We start from the raw sequence: 21,776 nt of genomic DNA, 5'->3' as shown, positions 1-21,776 counted from the left end.
ACTGGGACACTTGAATTGAACAGAGCTATTGTGAATCTAACACCTATGCTTTTTCTACCAAGATAAGTCAAAATGTCAGCTGTGAAAAATACCTATTGTGAGATAATCAGGCCCCAAACCTTTTCATTCCACAGAAATTAAGCTGCAAAATCAAATTTAACTTTCATATTTCATCTTAAACACATTTACAAACAAGGCATGTCACAATTGCAGCTTCATTGTCTTCTTTTAAAAAATTTAATTGTTTTGTTATGTACCTACCGTAAATGTAATTTAGTTACTGGACTTTTTGATATTTTGCCTAAAAGTGTTACCCAAAATTCACTTCATTTTTATATTTCTTTTATCCAGTTAAATAGAGTTGTTGTGACAGTTATGTATTAAAGTGTTATTGTTACAAAGATCCTTATAAGTTCACACAAGTATAAGTTTTTTTCCTCTCATGTCTGATAGCTCCTTGTATAGAAGAGTGCTCACCAGCAGAGGAGGTCTCCTCATTTTCTCAATACCAGGGGAAGAATGTCAAACAGTTCTTGTCTTCACTGGAATACTTCAGACCATCTGCAACTACTTCAAAACCGCCACAAACACAACCATCATCCACTGGAATTTCACTGCTAAGTCCTGACCATGTATGATTGTGGGAAACATGATTCAGGCACCACAAGGGCTCATATGCAGGTTTAATGTGGTCATTTCAGGGAGGTAGAGTAAAGTACTGTGAGGAGATGGGTTTCTTTCATGGGACTTTGGGAATGCAGTATCCAGATTATACACACATCATGATGTTAATATTGAATACCTCTAGTATGCCTGAAAAATTCAGATGAAGATGGAGGTCAAAGTGGGTGGACATTATATTAATAATTCTCTGTAGTTCAATAACTGGGCTGAACAGCACATAACACCTAAAAAGGCCTGCAGGTGGTGCTCCAGTTTAATTTAGTCGGAGTTAAAGTTAAATTTAAGACACTGTGCTGGTGTAGCTACAGACATAGAAATAAAAAAAATATCTTAAATCTAATAAAAACTCAGCAAACAAAACCAGTAGAGATAACGGCAAAGGCACCATGCTGCTGTTGTGGCCTTTGAGCGGCATTTCAATGTTTTCAACCACTGTGTTCCTCCTTTCTTTAAGTTCCAACCACTTCTTTATTAAATGTTAAGACCACACTTCACAGGAATGCTATGGATGCTACTGTCCTCTCCATGTCCTGTTTGCCCTATCTGTCATTGCATCCCACAGATTCTCTGTTCATCAGCAGTCACGCTAAGCATCCATCTTCACTTTACTATGACGGCAGATTTTGACCAAATTAACTTCAAGGATGAGCTGATTTTTCTGCACTAACATTTACAAATATAAACTTTTCTTTTCCTGCCCCCTGCAAGGCCACACTGTCATCACCGACAACAGCCTACCAACAATTATATGACAATTATAATGTCACTCAAGACTAACAGCTGCCATGCAAGACCCACATTGAACCACAACCCCTGCTAGTTTATACTCCACAAGAGATGCTGAATTGGTCCCTTCCTCACCACCAAGGACACTGCCCATCCTCTTTTTCCAGCTATAATCATCTCCGTTCTGGACTCCTGCAAATCCATGTGGCTGGGCACCTCAAATATCCATGCCACCCTGTTTTCAAATGTTCCCATGACTTCCCCTATAATCCCATCAACAGCTGCTTGTGGCTACCTGAATTGAACACAAAACCTTATTTGCACATACATGGAGCCATACATGCCTGTTGATCTATAGGTTGTAACGCAGTTACCAGATATTACTGTTACAGACCAGCTTCAAAATACAAAAGTTGGCTTCAGCTTTCAGAAATAAAAATCCCTGCTTGTGTTTAACCTTATGCATTGCAATTTATACGCAAATAAAGGTCAATGTGCCACAAGAAAATACATTATTTAAGTAAATGTAGCAATTTTAAAACATGCTACAAGTAAATAGTAAAAGTCCTGCATTCAAAATGTTTACCTATATTAAAGTATGATTGCAGCAAACTAAAGTGAAACTAACTCACTCTGATAAGTCAACTTGCATGTATTTTATATTGTAGCTACAGGTAGTACTGTTGGGTAGGGGTTTAATATCATATTTTATGAGCATACTGTATGTTTGAATATTGATAACCTACACTATGAGGAGGACTCCATTCTATATTATTTTTATCTTCTACAGTATATTACTTGACTAGTTTGAAATCCCATTTTGTGTGTCTATTTATAACCCCTTGTCTTTATTGTATCGCTTTTTTATCTCTTATATAAAACTACAAAAATTTGCCTAGCCTAGCTATAGCCAAGAAGTAGAAGAGGGAATTTTTATTTATTAATTTATTTATTTGCACATATATAAAACTGCACAAAATCCAGTCAATCAGTCAATGAAAAAAGAAAAGAAACGTGTCAGGAGAGGTCAAGAAGCCACAGGCTTATACAAAGGACCTCCCCCAACCCCAGAAGAAAAAAAAACAATAACAAAAAAGGAAGAAAGATCTTAACTAACATAATTTAAAAAAAAAAAAAAAAGTTAAACAACAACAAGAAGTACACAAAATGTGCAGAAAAACCCTAACCAAACAGTGGAAAACAATCCAATAAAAACAATGAAATACATAAAAAAAAAAACAGTACAGAAGAAAATAAAATATATTTAAACAAATCAAAAGAATAATTATATATATTATATATATAATATTTATATATGTGTGTTCATAAATAAATATATGTTCTTGCCTTCTTCTCTACCATCATCGTTTAGCAACTTCTTTAAATCTAATTCTCAAATTCATTCACATAATAATAGACCAGTTAATCATCTTCACCTGCCTTTTTACAAAACAAAACATGGCCAGTACTCCCTCAGATATCGTGGTGTACAAATATTGAACACCAAAATACATGTTATCAAGAGCTCGTTATCCTTAGGACATTTTAAAAGGAAATCATCATCACATTTAATTAATGATGTCTAATTATCTTTTGATATGTTTAGATATATTTTATTTTCTTCTGTACTTAAATGTGATGATAATTTCCTTTTAAAATGTCCTAAGGATAACGAGCTCTTGATAACATGTATTTTGGTGTTCCATATTTGTACACCACGATATCTGAGGGAGTACTGGCCATGTTTTGTTTTGTAAAAAGGCAGGTGAAGATGATTAACCTGTCTATTATTATGTGAATGAATTTGAGAATTAGATTTAAAGAAGTTGCTAAACGATGATGGTAGAGAAGAAGGCAAGAACATATATTTATTTATGAACACACATATATAAATATTATATATATAATATATTTAATTATTCTTTTGATATGATTAAATATATTTTATTTTCTTCTGTACTGTTTTTTTGTATGTATTTCATTGTTTTTATTGGATTGTTTTCCACTGTTTGGTAAGGGTTTTTCTGCACATTTTGTGTATTTCTTGTTGTTGTTTAACTTTTGTTGTATTTTTAAAATTATGTTAGTTTAGATCCTTCTTCCGTTTTTGTCATTGTTTTTTTTCTTTTTCTTCTTCAGGAAAAAGTAGAAACGTTAAAGAAAAATGGAAACACTCATGTAAATATATAGGAAACTTCAAAACTGTACTTTAATACAAATGTCTGTAGCTTTAGGCCCTTTACACTTCTGGCTTCGCGTTTGGTTAAATCTGACCTCTCCGCGCCTCCGTATCTTTGATAAACACTGACAGGCAGCTGTCCGTTCACTATCAGATTACTCAGCTCACGTGTAGAGACTCTAATCGTGTAGTGTTTGTAGCAGAGACTAACTTCTATCATCATTAACACAATGAAGCCTGATATAGAAATAAACCCCGGTAGGTTAAACGTCCGTGACGTTTGTATTTACTCGTTAAAAGCTGAATGTGGATGCTAACACGTAGCATGTGTAAATGTTTGGCTAATGCTAACTGTTAGCTCAAAATGCTTCACTCTGAGTTCATTATAAAAACACGTTCTGCTGTTAAACAGACTAATGTGTATCGTTAATAACACAACGGAGCTGTTTAATAGAAGTAAACACGGCAGGCTAAAGTGTTTTAATGACGTTTGTTTCGTCGTTATGAATGAATGTGAACGCATGCTAATGTTAGCCGCTGTAGCTAAAGGCTAAGCTAATGTTAGCATTACTGAATCTGTTATTAAAGCTGTTCTTTTCTCTACAGGAGCCACGAAATGGGACATCCGTCAGAAAGTTTGGGATTACATCGAGGAGAATAATTTGGCCAACTTCCCCAGACCTGTTCACAACAGGATCCCCAATTTCAAGGCAAGTTGAAGCAGTATATTGAGGGCCAAACACAGTTGTTTGCTCTACTACTACCACTACTACTACTACTACCATACTGTAAACTCAAATATTCAGTGGCATTAATGTCGACACGGTTGTTATCTGCTTATTCATCCATTCACATTTTATTCATACAGGCTGGTCTGCTCTCTGTGACTTGTTAACTGTCTTTTGCATGGGGGCCACGTGTACACAGGACATTACATGTAGTAAGTAATAAAAACAAGATATTTAACACACAGAGCTTATTTAAAGTAGACTGGTGACGGGTAATGAAATTATATAGTAAAGTCTGCTCATATATTAAGTTGTAAAATTTGATAAATATAAAGCTCATTTTCATAATTAAGGCAAATAAAATTTCTTGAACAAAGTAATATTTTCCTTAATGGGTATGAACACAAGTCACTGTGTTGTGTTACATATGTTGGGGGAAATTAATTAACATATTCAATATTTTTAGATAATTGAGGGCCAAACACAGTGTTTGCTGTACTAGTTGTAACCCAAATTAATACACTGACAACTGTTAACTCAAATATACATACATACATTTTATTCATACAGGCTGGTCTACTCTCTGTGACTTGTTAACTGTCTTTTGCATGGGGGCACGTGTACACAGGACATTACATGTAGTAAGTAATAAAAACAAGATATTTAACACACAGAGCTTATAATAATAATAATAATAATAATAATAATAATAAGACAAACTAGAAAACCACACTTAAAGTAGACTAGTGATAGGTAATGAAATTATATATTAAAGCCTGTTGTGTAGAATCACTCATATATTTATTAAGTTGCAAAATTTGATAAATATAAAAGCTCAGTTTCATAATTATGAAAATTACGAAATGGGACATTCGTCAGAAAGTTTGGGATTACATTGAGGAGAATATTCTGGCCAACTTCCCCAGACCTGTTCACAACAGGATCCCCAATTTCAAGGCAAGTTAAAGCGGTTTAATTGAGGGCCAAACACAATTGTTTGCTCTACTAGTTGTAACCCAAATGAATACACTGACAACTGTTAACTCAAATATTCAGTGGCATTAATGTCGACAAGGTTGTTATCTGCTTATTCATCCATTCACATTTCATTCATACAGGCTGGTCTGCTCTCTGTGACTTGTTAACTGTCTTTTGCATGGGGGCCACGTGTACACAGGACATTACATGTAGTAAGTAATAAAACAAGATATTTAACACACAGAGCTTATCATAATAAGACAAACTAGACACTTAAAGTAGACTAGTGATAGGTAATGAATTATATAGTAAAGCCTCTTGTGTAGAAACGCTCATATTAAGTTGCAAAATTTGATAACTATAAAGCTCAGTTTCATAATTAAGGCAAATAAAATTTCTTGAACAAAGTAATATTTTCCTTAATGGGTATGAACACAAGTCACTGTGTTGTGTTCCATATGTTGAGAAAAATAATTAACATATTAAATATTTGTAGATTTGCAAATTTCCCCACGGTGGGACTAATAAAGGAATATCTTATCTTTAGATAACAGTTGTTTTAAGGAAGTAAATTCCTGTATGGGTGAAAATCATTAATGACACCAAGTTATGAGGTTTTCATGGCCGCTCTTGACTTTTTTTTTTTTTAATTTTGAATGATTAATGGCTATCCTTTCTGTGCATGATCTTTTTTACTGTGTACTTAATGGCCAGGGTGCAATTCAAGCATGTGACAGGCTTGCAGACCTGCAGGAGTTCAAGTCCAGCCATACAGTCAAAGTAAACCCAGACAGACCGCAGCAGCAGGCACGCTTTATCACTCTGGAAGTAAGTTAACTCTGAAATAAAACAACTGTTGTCAGTCCTTGTACCCTCCTCTCTTCTCAACCAGGGTGCTTTCACAGCCTGTGCCAAGGTGTCTGAGCTGGAGGAGTTCACCCAGTCCACTGAGGTGAAGGTAGATCCTGATAAACCTCTGGAGGGTGCCCGGCTTGCAGTGCTACAGGTAGCACTTCACTGTGGAAACACACATAAAGAACCAGAGTGCCCCAGGCTGTATTACAGAAATGTATTTACTCTGTCTATATTTTAGATCAGAAATTGTGGAGAATTATTTAAGGGGGACTTACAAATCCTCTATTAGACTCCAATATTTAAGATAAATAAGACCAGAAGTTTCTGTATTACATCCTCTGGTTCACTTCTTGAAGTGACATTTCATGCATCTGCTGAATTTGAATCTACATAATATTTGTTGTTTTCACAATCACTTAATGAATTTCTTCCAATTAAGTATTAATCTGCTAATTGTATTAAGTAACTAAATGTGTCTGGTGGCTAATTTGTGATAATCCTTTGCAGGCACACAAAACTTTATTGGTCCCAACTCCTCGTCTTCGTACCGGCCTTTTCAATAACATCACTCCTCCCGAGGGGGCCAGCAAAGAACAGCTACGCATATGCTCTTCCTCTCAGGTTTCAACTTGCTGATTTTACATATTTTCATTGACATTTTCACACATAATTTCATTATGATTCATAAACCCCCAAGATTTAACCTATTCCTATTTTACATTGTCTTCCTTCAGGGTGTGAGAGACTTCAGTGTGCCTGTTGAGCTGGATGCGAAGGTGAAGGTAGACCTGGTGGTGGTCGGCTCTGTGGCGGTGTCAGAGAAAGGTGAACAATGATTTACCACTTCACCACACCAATTCAGTTAAATACTGGGAGCCTCACTAACAGATGATCAATTAGTATAAATATACATTTTTACTAATTGATTTGTTTATTTATGGATTTTTATAATCATCATAGATCAACAGTGTTGTGAGCCTGTAAGGTTTGGATGGTGGTGAACAAACAGGATGAAAGCTGGTAGGATTGAGGTGTAAAGCGGGATGGAAAAATAAGCAGCACCAGTAAAGCATGGACTTTGTTCCAGAGCTCCGATTTTTACTATTGACTATAAACGGGTTACAAAAAGTTCCACAACTCTCACCAACATGTATCAGGCTGATGGACAACAAAATCAGTCCCACAAGTGCAGCAGATTCTCTCTCTCTGACACTCTACACTGCTTTCACACCTGGCATATAAATACTTACGGTCTCTACCAGCACCATTACACATTGAACGGCACATAAACACTCCCACGATAAATTAAAGTAATATAATTACAACTTAACCATACTAATATTTCCATATACAAAATGCTAATTAATATGACCTTATACAGATTAAATCAAATGCATAATGAATTTAAGAATTACCAAACAAAAGCCCACTTAACAAAGAACCCTCTACCCACTCCCCTCTCTCTTCCTTGACTACTTGGTTCAGCCTAACAAAGTAATTGTCATCAGTTGGAGTCCAGTGGCTGCATTTTCAGGTATGCGCTCCGTGAAAACACGCCCTCGGAAGCAGACCTCAAAGAGAGAGGGATTAGAAGGAGTTCCCCAAAATATAAGCACAACATAACAGACATGAACTCCCTGTATTACTCTGTTTTGTTGAACTTTACACAGTCATTGTCTTTTTTCACCCTAGTGAGGGGGATGATTTCCAGCTCCCTCACAGAGCCCAAGACAAATTTCACCATACTGACAGTAAAGTATATCAAATCTAACAAAAAAAACCAGATTAAAACACGCTCCTCACCCATAAATAAACTGTAGGTAAAGCCACATGTGTGGCCTGGGTCGTTGCTGATCAGAACATCAGTATGTTTTTCCATCCAATACTTGTGCAATGTAATGGACATCACAGTGTGACTCTACTAAACCAGTACTGAAGATTAAAAATGATATCCTATAATGGTTGTTTATTATGCTGTTGAAAATGACAGGAAGCTGAAAGGACATGTGATGAACTTCTTGACTCGTATTAAATATTGTGTTGTGAACATTGCGTGTGTTTCTTCCAAAGTGTACAACGCCATATGGTTCTCATAAAGCGTTAGTTGCACAGGGTTCATCCATGTTCCTATCAGTCTACATTTCATTATGGATTGAAAACATTACTATAGCCGCCCTCAACATGTCAGTGTGTTCTCATTTAGTGCAGTTTCTAGATTAAAATGTTTTTTACATGCCGAACGTGATGCAAATGCTGGTTATTTATACACATAAAGTGGATATGTGATATAGTTCAAGCAAGAAAAAGCAGAAAATTAGTGTAGACTGTTAGTCTTTTGTATCACTTATTGCAAAACCTGCCTTTTAAAACAGTGCTCCTGTCTTCTCCTGCAGGCTTTCGGATTGGAAAGGGAGAGGGTTTTGCCGACTTGGAGTATGGCATGATGGCCGCAATGGGAGCTGTGGATGAATCTACTGTGGTGGTTACTATTGTCCATGACTGCCAGGTTAGTTTACTTTTTCATCACCGGTCTGAACATGTCATCGAAATTTATTATATCGTCAAGTACAGGTGAAATTATTTAATTAAAGCCATCTGATCTTTGACTCACTTGAACACAATGGCATTAAAAATAAAATGTAACTAGTCAAGGGATGCTTGCTGTATCCACAGTGGTGAGATGAAATCATACTTTAATCATTGTGTATATTTTGTTTTAATTCATTAGTTTGTATTGTAGTGTATGCAATGTCAAATGCGTGACTCTATTCCAAATGTCTTCAACTACAGGATGTGAGGACATTCATATTTCCAAAGTTGTAACTGGAAACTAACTTGAAAATATGATTCAAACAAATATTTTCCTTCTCTTTATTTGTGAAATTGTTATAAAAAATGCTGTTGATCAAACACATGATTACTGGCCTGTTGTTTCCGTGCTAATTGTGATATTTGTGCTTTCAGGTGATGGATTTTCCAGAGGAGTTAATGGAAAGTCATGACCTGACTGTCGACTACATCCTCACACCCACCAGAGTTATTAAGACGAGTTGCCAGCTCCCCAAACCACAGGGAATCATCTGGACTAAGGTAAAGTAAAACAACTTTTCTTTGTTGTGTCTACTGTAAGTCCACAAAACAGGCATATAGTACATCAGACTGCAATCTCAGGTCTATTTGATTTTAAGGTTGGTTTAAAAAATATTGTATCAAGAAAATTGGAAAAAGGATACAAAACATCATAACAGCCATTTCAATAGTAGCTTTATTAAAATCAACCCATCAGTGATTCAGACCTTATGTAATGTTTTAATCTTAAAATGGATCAGTCTCATGAGTAAATAAATGAGAAAGGGCATGAAGGCAGGGGGTCTACTTCAGATTGAGGAAATAAGCGTTTCATATCCATAATATGATGGTTCAACCTGTTTAACCAGTTGATGAGGAAAAAAGTGCATAACCTTTACAGACACAGAAGTAGGGCTGATCGATTTTGAAAACATATCTAATTGCAATTATTTTGACTGATATTGCAATTGCGATATGATTTGTGATATTAAAGGGAAGTTATTTTAACATCATTATTCTCATTTTCAATAAAAAACACATTCAAATGAATGTGAGATTTTTGCGTGGATCTGTACCAAACAAATATGTTTTCTTAAGTCTGTAGAATATGATGTGTAGTCCAGAACATCTCTGCAGCACCACAATATTTAATTTAAAATGTTATTTGGACACACATTTACCTTAAACAGATATTGCGATTTTAGCAAATACTGTGATTTGAAGATTGCAGTAAGCCGTATTGCGATTTCAATAAAATTTCAATTAATTGTACAGCCCTAATCAGAACCTCTGCTGTACTGCATTTTAAGCACTCAGGTTTAAATGACACTAATTATCACAATATCACATTTTAGTGATAAAATTCATCTTAATGAACACACTTTAGTGTTGAAAATTAAAATAAGGATCATCTCAATTAATATAAAATGTGTTACAAACAGATTGTTTTGTTTATAAAGTGTATGAGTTATTGGACAACTGTAGGCCAATTGTGCTGTAATATTTTAGTTGTAGCCTGCTTCTTGCACACCTAATCTTAAGTATTTGTGAGTCTTCAACTGGAACAGTTAACAGAGATGCTCTGTCCTGAGTGCCTAACAAAATATTTAGCCTGTCTGCTCAGCGACACTGCCCTCTAATGGACGTGTGATGACACCACACCTCATCAGAGGACTCTCATATTCAATGTACTTCTGTATGCATTTCATTTCTCTGCTCTAATAATTGTCACATTATTCTTATTTTCTGTTCACTCTTTTAATCTGTAGTAGTAATAATAATATAAGTTAGCGTTTTAGTTTTTACATACAGTGCATAGTATATAGTCCTACGACCAGTGTTGGAAGAAGTACCTCTTACTACAAATACCACAGTCTAAATACTATTTCCTGAATTTAGGACATAGTACTTAAGTAAAAGTATTATCAGCAAAATGTACTTAAAGTATCAAAAGTAAAAGTACTCATTATTTAGAACGGCTCCTTTTAAAGTGTTATATTCTTATATTATATTATATTGTTCTGTTATTCATGTTTTTTTATGTAAAAAGTAACTAGCTTAAGTGTCAAATAAATATAGTGGAGTAAAAGATACCATATTTCCCTCTGAGTATAAGAAATGTATGTAAATATAAGAATAAGTAGCAGAAATGGAAATACTCAAGTAAAGTACAAGTACTTCAAAATTGTACTTAAGTACAGTACTTGAGTAAATATACTTAGTTACATTTCACCGCTGCCTACGACACATAACAACCAGCTATAAACACAAAGGAATGACATTTTTTGGGGGGGGAAATAGCCAACAAAATAATAAAGTGTGTGTATAATTTTCACACTTTATTTTCTGTACATATTTAAATGTGAGTCTGGACTTTTAACTGCTTCTGATTCACTAACACTGGCAGAGAGCTGTCAAGTGTTTTTCCACCTGATAATTTGTCTTTAATTAGACATGATGGGGGCATTATTCTTAACATGCGGAGAGTCTGTGTGTAACCTCTGAGCTCCTTAAGACACGCATGTAAGTAAACAGGACCCAGTGACCTCACTGGCAGGAAGGCCGTGTCTGATCATCAAAGGCTCCTCTGCCCAGCCAGCTTGGCTCTGGTGGGGCAGGGGAACGACGGGTCACGCAGGCCAGTGTAAAAACAATAGCCCCGTATATCCTTTACAGGACCGGCCCGTATCAAAGGCTGCCAAGACACTTACAGGCCCAACAAATCAAGAGGGCAGACTTTATTTTTAACTGCTTGGGAAGTGAAATGTCCTGCTGCTATAAAGATGGTTATTACTATAGCATGGGCTGTGAGCAGGATGGAATAACACCAATTCATTTGTCAGTTTGCGTTTTATTAATTTAACTCATCCGTAGGTGTGGTACGTTGGCTCAGAGGGATATTTGTTTGCTGTGTGTGTGTGTGTGTGTGTGTGTGTGTGTGTGTGTGTGTGTGTGTGTGTTTGACACCCCTCCCCTTTCAGCTTTACTGAGCATGTCCAGTTTTGTGTCTTCAGCTTGACCCAGAAAAGCTGGAGAAGATCCCCATCCTGAAGAAGCTGCGTGCTCTGGAGGAAGAGAATGGAAAGGACGTTACACTGGGGGTGGCGCCCGTCGGAGCAGAGCTTGGTCTGCAGACTGGGCAACCCAAAAGGCAAACCAGACGGAGGCCAAGGCAGAACATACAGCAGGATGATGAGGGAGAATCCAGACAGGAGAAAGGAGCGGATTCAGAAAGGAAAGCTAGACGGCGCCCAGCTAGAGAGAGGAAAGAAAGCAGAGGAGAAGGTGGGGGAGGTGATGAGAGAGGAAAGGGAAAAAGAGGAGAGAACATGAAGGAAAAGGGCCCAGAAGAGGGTGGAAGTGAAGTCATGTCTCAGCGTAAGCTCCCTCTGAGCGTGACCACAGTTTACCTGGGGGGGATCCCTGCTGGGCTGCGTGTCAGTGAGCTGAAAACTGCCCTCAGAGAGAGAGAGGCCGCCCCACTGAGGCTCACCTGGCAGGGAGCTCAACACAGGGCCTTCCTGGACTACAGCGACCCTGAGGCTGCCGATCTGGCTCTGGAGGCTCTGCAGGATCTCAGTCTGAATGGTCACAGTCTGCAGGCTGAGCTGGCCAAGAGCCAGCGGGGAGGCAAGAGGTCCGGCCAGTCCAACCGGAGACCGAGACCATCAACGGCTCCGAAATCTAAACCACCACCAGATACCGAGAGTGACACCAATGAAAATACTGAGCAGTAATGGCAATAAGCAAAACTCAGCCCAAGAAGTATTAATTGTGGAGCAACCTTAAACGCCTTAAGAAGAATTTTGTTTGTTTTTTGATATATTTGGATTTGTGACAAGAGGACATCAGTATTTGAACCATAGACCTCTAAATTGACTGCTAAGGCTAATGAGCTTAACAAAATTATTAATAGAATATGCAGTTGAATCAAAAAGCATTTCACTAGAAAGGTATTTTGTACCATTTCACAATACTTAATAATCCTACACCTATGTGCCTTGTTTATTCACACATACCTCCTGGTCCATGTGCCCCGAGAGGCTTCAGTCCTTGAAGGTGCTTTTTTGAGTAGTTTTTAGAGATAAACTGTATCTACGGTCTATTTGTTATAGTACAAGTGTAGAGTAAAGTGTTGTGAAGTGTTCGGTACATTTTATTTCCACAACCGGTTATCAGAGTTGCCGCCTCCAAGGGGGTTTTGTTTTCAGACCTGTTCGTCTGCTTGTTGATCTCAAAACCGTTTAGCTAAGGCCATGGGCCGAAGAATAACTGGTTAGTTTTTTGTTGCAGATAGCGCCGCCATGTGGTTATTTACACAATTTATACAGTCCTGATGATTCCTGACCCAAGAAGCGTAGTAGTAAAATAAAAAAAATCCCTGATCTGACATATATACATATCCATATAGGCCACACTGATGTTTGACTACACATTTTTCACCATTTTGAATTTTTCGCAAAACACATTTTTCACCACTCCTTCAAATTCCATCCAATCTTCACTAAATCTTTAATATTTGAATTACCTAAAATTGCATTCTTCTTTTCCTATTCCACTGCCAAATTTTGAAATGGCATTTTACATAAATTGCCATGAATCTTGAGCATATTGTGCAGTTGCAACCACATTTAGAAGACATGAACATATTAGCAAATTATGTATGTCATTTCCGTTACAGACAACAGAAACATCGTGTTTAAATTGCCATAATTTAGTCGCGATGGTTCTGACTAAGTTGAAATAATTCATCCTTGCACATAACCCCTGGATTTTCTCAACATGATTGTCCTTCAGTGTATTTAGACTTGGATCTGGATGCAGATTATAAAGATCTAAACGTATTTTATTTAAAAATAACATTTAGAGGTTTGTGTAGCCTTGTTGGAGTTATGCTTTTTGATTTCTACTTGCTTAGTTTTTTCATAATATTTTGGAAATAGACATTGTACTTTTAAACAGTGATATTTGTACCTTCTGTTGATAGAAATGACATATTCATGGCATCCTGTTTAGTTAAGCCAGTTTGAGTATGAAGCCAGCTTCGCCGCCATTTAACGGTGAGATGTTACCATGTCTGGCTGTTATATGTTCTAGTGTTAATGCATCTGTTTGTAAAACATTATAATATTCTCTACTAAAGCGTTTGACTGTACTGGCTCTGGCTTAGTGTCTTTTTTTTAAAAACTTGAGTATGTTACTTTGATTTTGACAAATATTTAAAGGTGATGCATCTTCATTGTTTTGCAGCATTTAGGAAATTGCCGTGATTGCGCTTTTTGGAGATCTAACTGAAAACTTTGAAAAACCCCAACTCCTACATTGTAGTCCAGTTAAAGCCTGTTACCCATCAAACTATCTGTACAAATAACACTTATTGTTCTACTGAAGAGGCGGTAGTTAAATGTCAAAAGTTAAACTTAATGCATGAGCTCACAAAAACACAAAACAAATAATTAAAATTGCTTTAACTATTACATCAGTGATTTTGAGCAAACTTTGGATTATGTATCCAGTTAGTGTTTTCTTAACATATCATTTAGGGTGACAGTTCATTGTTGCCTTGTTTTGGTAATGAGTCTATCCACAATAGTCCTGAGAAAGAGATTAACTCAAACTGAAATACTAGGAATGTTTCTGTGTCTCTGCACAGACATTACCTGGAAACTGATCTCTCTCGTGTTGGTCTGCAGTGCCAGACAAGTGCTCTGTTTTTCACTGAAGTCTCGATTATATTGCGACACAAGCACGCAGCATGTCTGTCTGCACAGAGCAGGCCTCAGGCTTTTTATGGAGCTGTCATCCAGGCCTGGTGAGGGGAACAGCTGTGGAGCCCCATCTAACTCCCTCAGCCCCGCCAGAGCACTGAACCTCGGCAAATGTCATCAGTTTGTTAATGCGCTGTTCCACTCCTGTTGAGCCTGCTCTCCCTCTGCTCGGTGGCATGCTCATTTTACTGGAGTTCAGTCAGTGGTCATGTTGTGAGATTTCAAAGCTACACGAGTATTGAAACACAGCATGTTTACGACCTGAAGTACACATGTCTGTGTACACACACGCCTCAACAGCATTACTTGCAAAGTAAAATTAACAACACGACATCTTAAATTGCAGTTACTTGATCTAACGAGAGTAATCTGAGTGAGTGAACTATGTGGATGCTCACAAATAGATTTCTGCACACCATGTTTCTCTATATTAGAAACACCTGTTATTATTTTCAACACCACAAACTTCTCTGAAACTAGAATAATTTTAAAATCCTTAAAATATATTTACACTTTCTTATTTGTGCCAATTCAAATGACTTCCATTAGCCTTAAATGCAGCCAGTTATACTAACAATTATGAATTTTGCAACAGATAATCAACAAATGGTAAAGGAAGCCAATGAAGAGATTTGGCTCATGTTGCTTTTGTAATATAAGTGGCTGTGTAGTATTTCCATGATTTGATTCACTTATTCATTATCTGTGTGCATCTTATTCCTGTGCCTCCGCTACATAATTTGATATTTGTGTAGTATTTAAAAAGTAAGGAGTGTTTTTAGAAGGACAAACAAAGCTTTCTCCTGCACAAAATCCAGTCAAATTCTATGTAAAACCCACTGAACATTTTTTTCTCTTTTATAAATTGTCAGTTTGAGATTTCTATTTTCTTAAAGTCCATTTTGGTGTGTATCTTGGACACCCCTGAGCTATTCAGCAGAACCATCCTTTTTTTTAGACAAAATGCTGTCAACCTACCACAGTGATCTCACTCATGCCTCTGACTTGTTATGCATAAATAGCTGCGTACACACTTTGTTACATATAAGGGCGAAATACGACTAACTTTTAAAAATGATTTAAAATCTATAATCAATCGTTTTTTTGTGGAAAATCTGATTTGTTCATTTAATGTCACAATAACAGACACGACCTGCTGCTACAGGTGAAAACACACCTAACTGTCAGACTCCGGCTCAATCATGAACTGCATTATAACAAGACACCACTGTGATATTCCTCTATTTTTCTATACTACTGTATAGCACTATATTGTGGACCGTATATGAGTATTATGCTTTCATCTTTTGGCTTCAATGATTTAGTACATTAAAGCCACGTGAACTCAGATTAATTATACCTTTTTAGTTTGATTAATTAATTGCAAGCCTATACATTTATGTTATAGAATCCTGTTTAATTAATATAGTGATGCTTCAGGAAAAAGCAGAAATTGCTTCACTCTTTAACTAATTTAGTGTTGATTGTGTCCCAAATGTGAATAATGATGATGATTTTTTTTGGTGGATTTAGGCTTACACAGCCCAACAGATATATTTTATTTCTTACAAATGATTTGTTGTAATAAGATTAGCCCTCATTGATGGACCCTTGCTAATTTTCCTAACGTTATATACAGTGCTGAAAGTAATGGTCTACATATATCTAACACAAAAACGACATAACAGTGCTTACAATATATCCTCAATTTTCATTTTAAAACAAATAACAAGCGATCTGACAAATATTGCCAATAAAGAATATACCTCCTTTGGCCAATTCGCCTGAAAATTAAAATATGTGTAGGCCTACAGAATAAATAAGAAGATGCGCTTAGGCTATTCAAAAAAGTGCCTTCATCGTTTTTTGTTTTTTTTACACAGGACATGTTTTTATGTGACGTCCATAATTGTTCATTTAAAAATTCAACGTTGAAAGTCCAAAAAAAAGAAAAAGAGCCTCAGTCTAATTTGTCAAAGAAAAGAAAAGTCAGATGGAGAAAATGTGCATTTTTACATTAATGGCCTACTTTAACAAAGAAGAATAAACATGAACAAAGTGTGAAGTGGTAGTCATCCGCTCTGCAGGACTTAGTACCAAACAGCAGCAGGGTTTCATACAGCCAGTCTGCTGGTCGATGGTGATGGCATGAAATAGTTTTATTATTATATATTATTATTATGTGGTTTGTGATTGGCCTGTCTCCGTATCTTTGTCGCTGTGTGAAACAGTACAGAAAAGTAGTCCGGTCTGCTCCATGGGCCTTGCCATGCCTTCATGTCTCTCAGTGGTTATTTACTTCTTGTTTCAGCTCGTCCTGCTGCTGCTGCATGGCTCCAGGCTCCAGGCTGAGACACCGTCCGCTGCTCTGCAGGTTGTCCGTGCATCCTCACATGACGCACGGCTTGATGTCCTGGTAGGAGACCTGCTGGTGGTGGTAGTACGAGCTGGTGCTCGGAGAGTGCATCGCTGAGGACGTCATGGCGTTGAACGAGAAGACGAACTCCTTTCGGTCACACATGCTGGGAGACTGGGAATGGTACCGAGGAATACCTGAATGATTCAAAACAATGGAAAATATAGGTAAGGTCACGGTTGAGACTCTTAACAGTTTCTATAAGAAAAATCTAAGAAAAAATCTAAAAAAAATAAATAATAGAATATTATAACAGTTATATAAATAATTTGTGTAGGCTTTAGTTGTTAATTAATTGTCAATTATCCATGATAGACTTTTCCTCTTGGAGCAGCCACCTTGACTTTGATTTTATGGATCCATTAGTTGGCCTAATAGTATGTATAATAATAATAATAATAATAATATGAATATGAATATGAATATGAATATGAATATGAATATGAATATATTATTATTATTATTATTATTCTAAAAACAATAATAATTATAATATTTCATTATTATAAAAACAACTATAACTTAAATGCAGTAACTCCATGTGTTTTTCCACACCTGTCCTATCACAGTTTTTTTGTGAAAGCCCAATATCGAACATTTTCTCGAAGATTAATTATTATATTTTTAAGATAAACTCTGTATTTAATTTGTAGAGGACATATATAGAGAGAGCTTCAGTCTGTTTTACTAACTCAGTTTATTCCTCACAGACCTTAAGTCCATTTAGCAAGCGCTATTAAGATGTTCTAAAGTGGAGGAGGTCTTCAGGGCTAATTGACAGTGAACCTCTCTCTTGCACGCCAGTCAGTCCCGGAGGACTCTGGGCCTCGAGGCAAGGCAGGCTGCTCTTTGTTTTTCTTGCCCAGAGATTGGCACGCATCTAAACTGTCCCGGCAGACTCGCCTTGCATGCCCTCTTTCTTCTTTTTTTGTATCACTTCCAGAAACTGAAACAGTGGAGTTTGAAACCCAGGTTATATATCTGGTTTCATTTGGAGTATTATATATATATATATAATTTTTTCTTCTTTTTTTTTTTCTTATTTTATTCTAACGTTTTTATCTATTCTTTTGTTATTATACTGTTTGACTTACACCAACAAAACCAAAGCAAATTCCTAGTGTTTACCTCTTACACCTGGCAATAAACACCATTTTGATTCCGATTCCGATTCCGATTCTGATTCTATAGGTTTACTGTGATCTGTTTCAAGTGGAGCAGGACAGTGATGCAATTTAACATTTTCGTTGGAGAAAACATGGTTTCTTTTAGTTTGCACCATTTTCCTTTAATTCTTCTGTTTTTGTACAGTAGAGATAACCGTGTGCGTAATGACAGCAAAATAAATATTCAAATAAGACGATGTGAGGCATAAAACCAAACCTGTGACCCTGTCATTTGATCGTTTTTATTATCCTTTTAATTTTTTTCTTTTAACTTATACTTTTACATTCTTTTATTCGTTTTTATCTTATGCACTTTGTGCTCTTTTATCTTGCTTTTATATTATGTAAAGCACTTTGAATTGCCTTTGTGTATGAAATGTGCTATATAAATAAACTTGCCTTGCCTTGCCTGCGTAGAAAATATTGTTTACCCCCTCTGCTAATTAAATGGTTTGGCATTTTAAAATATTCCTGCGTTTTACTATGAGTTAATTCACCCCACACTGTAAACAATTGCTGTTAATTTACAGCAGGATTTCAACAGTATTAACCTGTTATTGCTAAAAACAGTGCTTTACTGTTAATACAAAAGAAAACCTGTTAGATTACGCTCATAGGCCGTTTTTTAACTGAACTATAATGCATTCTTAAAAAACAGCACTTTACTGCTGATCAGCTGTCTAAAGTATCATCAGTAACAGTTTCATGCAGTATTTTTTTTAATTCTGGGACCTGATCTGCACATGTGAGGCTTGTACATTGTACATGATTGTAAAATCAGTGAATTAGCTCTGTTCTCCACTCACATGTTGTTCTGGTTTGCATTCTGTGCTTGTTGCCAGCTATAGACAGACATTTTGTGAAAAGTGTTAACAAGTCTATTATAGCCTTTTCCCTAACAAGTGCCTTTAATTGTATTTAGTGTGACTATTCCTATGTCTGTAACCTGCTAAGTCTATTCATCTAGGCAAAAAATAATGTTTATTAAAATGTATGTAAAAAATACAACCTAAATAGTGCATTAAAACAAATCAGTAAGATACTGTAAAAGAAAGGTGAAAAACAGCTATATAATGTATCTTTAAACAGTAAATTAACTGTAAAATACTGTGAAATTAATAAAAAAAAACAGTTCAAACTGTATTTTTTCATTAACAGTACAAAGCTGTACATTTCAGCGATAGTATAATAATGTTAATTTTACAGTAACATAAAGGCAACCCTGCTGCCAGTTCTTTACTGTTATTTTACTGGGAAATTCTTAACAGTGTGCGTAGAAAATATTGTTTACCCCATCTGCTAATTAAATGGTTTAACATTTGTAAATATTCCTGCGTTTTACTATGATTTAATTTACCCCCGACATTTTCTTCATCAAAATTCTCTGCATTTTCACTGTTGTAGATAAATTAGAGGTGAAGATAAAGCATTGAGTTTACCTTGTAGATCTGTAGTTGTGTATGCAGTTTTTTTACTGTTATAGATACATTAGAGGTGAATATAAAGCATTGACCTCGTAAATCTGTAGCAGTGTGTGCAGTTTTACTCTTATACATAAATTAGAGATGAATAAAGCATTGAGTTTTTTTTATCAAACTCTCTGCAGTTTTACTGTTATAGATACATTAGAGGTGAATATAGCATTGAGTTTACCTTGTAGATCTGTAGTAGAGTGTCCGTTCTGGTGCAGGTAGGACTGGTCTAGTGAGTGTGTAGGCAGGCTGGGCTGCAGAGAGTTGGCTCCTGGGTTACATGGAGACAGAGGCTGCTGCTTGATGTAGGAAGCACCGTTGTTGAGAGAGGCCGACGGAGCCGGAGCCCAGGCCGAGGCAGAGCTCGAGTAGACCGGGTGCGGCTCCATCACTCCTCCGCTGGTGAGCAGAGGAGAGCCGGCGGAGTTGTCATGGTGATGCGCTGCGTAATCACTCCCGGTGGATGCTCCTGTACAACCTCCCATGTAGGAGTGTCCACCGTTGCTCGACAGGTGTGCCATGGTGTGTCCGGACAGACCCATGCCATCCATGTTCCCAGCCAAGTGTCCATTCATCATGCCCAACCCGCTGTCCAGAGACAAACTATTGGACGCGCAAGAGAGTCCTCCACCTCCACCACCTTGGAAGTTGTAGGACTCCGGGATGTGGTTGAAGCCCAGGCCGTTCATCATGCTGTACATGGGCTTCAGAGCTTGACACTTTCTCCTGAAGCCTCTGGGTCTCCTCCTGAAGGAGCCCTCCTCGAACATGAACTCACTAGCCGGGTCGATAGTCCAGTAGTGGCCTTTTCCTGGTCGTCCAAGCCCTTTGGGCAGCTTGATGAAGCACTCGTTCAGAGACAAGTTGTGACGCACGGAGTTCTTCCATCCCTGGTACGAGCCGCGGAAAAATGGGAAGCGGCTCTGCAGGAACTGGTAGATCTCACTGAGAGTCAGGCGTTTAGTTGGAGAGCTCTGGATAGCCATGACTATTAAGGCGATGTAGGAATAAGGAGGCTTCTCTGGTCTGCGGATTCCTGCGTTTGTCTTCTTGGTTTTGGTAGTGGAAGAAGAGGAAGTGGTTTCCATCACCACCGCTGCTGTCTGGTGCGTCTTCTCCGGAGCAGACATGGGGCTGCTCTGGCCAGGAGTCTGCTGAGCTGCTGCTGGGGGCTGCTGGACCTCTGCAGTCATTTAGATCAAAATTTTCGAGATGACAAACAAAAAATGCGTGCTTTCCACCTTTTCCAAGCTATAAAACACTACAAAAGTTGGAAAAAATAACCTTAGGCAAACTTAAAAAGACGAGACTGTCTTCTTAAGTCTGACTCTTCCTTTTAGAGGCTGTAGTATAAAATCAAATTAGTCTTCGAGATGACAAAACAAACTTGCTTTCCAACTTTTTCCAAGCTATAAAACACTACAAAAGTTGGAAAAAATAACTCTGACTTCTTCTTCTTCCTTCCAGATTCTGCAGTATATAGTCTGAACACTACAAAGTTGGAAAAAATAACCTTAGGCAAAATTAAAAAGGCGAGACTGTCTTCTTATCTTCTTCTTCCTTTCGGATTCTGCAGCAGCGTCCTTTTACGCAGCGTCCGAAAAATGGGAATAAGGAGCAGAACAGGAGCTCACTTTCCACTTCAGTTGGTTTTGTGTTGTCGTGCGTCCGAGGAGCTCCACTTTTTACTTATCTGTTGCCATCAGCGCATTGGAAGCTGGATGTCTTTTGGCCATCCTAAATGTTGGGACCCGCCCAGTTGTTCCCTCCTACTCCAGTGGTGGGCTGTGAGCATGCACATCTGTGTGCGTTCACTTTTCAGGGGGATGTTTTTCCCACTTTTTTTTCTTTGATTTTATGGATCCATTAGTTGGCCTAATAATAATAATAATAATAATAATAATAATAAATCCATATTAAAACATATTACAAATAATAATAGAATGATTATAACAGTTATATAAATACTTTAATTGTGAATTAATTGTCAATTATCCATCATAGACTTTCCTCTTGGAGCAAACACCTTGACTTTGATTTTATGGATCCATTAGTTGGTCTAATAGTATGTATAATAATAATAATAATAATAATAATAATAATAATAATAATAATAATAATAATATTGATTATTATTATTATTATTATTATTATTATTATTATTATTATTATTATTATTATTATAATATAATTATAACATAATATATAATATATAATAATAATTTAATATATTCAT

The 21,776-nt window shown here is 36.8% G+C and overlaps 2 protein-coding genes across 6 annotated transcripts; one reads left to right on the top strand and one right to left on the bottom strand.

The window, feature by feature from the left end:
* Positions 1-3,689: 3,689 nt before the first annotated feature.
* On the top strand, positions 3,690-13,873 carry mthfsd (methenyltetrahydrofolate synthetase domain containing). 5 transcript variants are annotated; one of them, XM_074613983.1, is made up of 10 exons: positions 3,707-3,847; positions 4,196-4,299; positions 4,458-4,529; positions 4,888-4,958; positions 6,010-6,123; positions 6,658-6,771; positions 6,885-6,975; positions 8,544-8,656; positions 9,115-9,240; positions 11,733-13,873. In XM_074613983.1, the coding sequence occupies exons 3-10, from the start codon at positions 4,496-4,498 to the stop codon at positions 12,453-12,455; spliced, it is 1,386 nt and encodes a 461-aa protein (XP_074470084.1). In that variant the 5' UTR covers positions 3,707-3,847; positions 4,196-4,299; positions 4,458-4,495; the 3' UTR covers positions 12,456-13,873. The 5 variants fall into 5 exon arrangements, with proteins under 5 accessions (XP_074470056.1, XP_074470061.1, XP_074470084.1 ...); XM_074613955.1 differs by lacking the exons at positions 4,458-4,529; positions 4,888-4,958; positions 6,010-6,123 and adding an exon at positions 6,188-6,301 and having other exon boundaries at positions 3,690-3,847; XM_074613960.1 differs by lacking the exons at positions 4,458-4,529; positions 4,888-4,958 and having other exon boundaries at positions 3,690-3,847.
* Positions 13,874-16,194: 2,321 nt separating this feature from the next.
* On the bottom strand, positions 16,195-21,252 carry foxf1 (forkhead box F1). Its single transcript, XM_074613993.1, has 2 exons — positions 19,722-21,252; positions 16,195-17,039 (listed from the first exon to the last, which is right to left on the bottom strand). Exons 1-2 carry the CDS (start codon positions 20,731-20,733, stop codon positions 16,876-16,878), a joined length of 1,176 nt encoding a protein of 391 aa, XP_074470094.1. The 5' UTR covers positions 20,734-21,252; the 3' UTR covers positions 16,195-16,875.
* Positions 21,253-21,776: the final 524 nt, after the last annotated feature.

The sequence above is a fragment of the Sebastes fasciatus genome, chromosome 2 (assembly GCF_043250625.1).
Source record: "Sebastes fasciatus isolate fSebFas1 chromosome 2, fSebFas1.pri, whole genome shotgun sequence".
NCBI classification, from domain to species: domain Eukaryota; kingdom Metazoa; phylum Chordata; class Actinopteri; order Perciformes; family Sebastidae; genus Sebastes; species Sebastes fasciatus.
The sequence above is the reverse complement of the archived record's forward strand: the minus strand, read 5'-3'. Positions and strand labels throughout refer to the sequence as shown.

Excerpts from the sequence above, each read along its gene's own strand:
- mthfsd (XM_074613955.1), top strand. The coding sequence starts at position 3,820 with ATGAAGCCTGATATAGAAATAAACCCCG. Across the intron at positions 4,300-6,187 it reads ACAGGATCCCCAATTTCAAG|GGTGCTTTCACAGCCTGTGC; the intron begins GCAAGTTGAAGC and ends CTTCTCAACCAG. Across the intron at positions 9,241-11,732 it reads AGGGAATCATCTGGACTAAG|CTTGACCCAGAAAAGCTGGA; the intron begins GTAAAGTAAAAC and ends TTGTGTCTTCAG.
- foxf1 (XM_074613993.1), bottom strand. The coding sequence starts at position 20,733 with ATGACTGCAGAGGTCCAGCAGCCCCCAGCAGCAGCTCAGCAGACTCCT. Across the intron at positions 17,040-19,721 it reads CTCTACTACAGATCTACAAG|GTATTCCTCGGTACCATTCC; the intron begins GTAAACTCAATG and ends TGAATCATTCAG.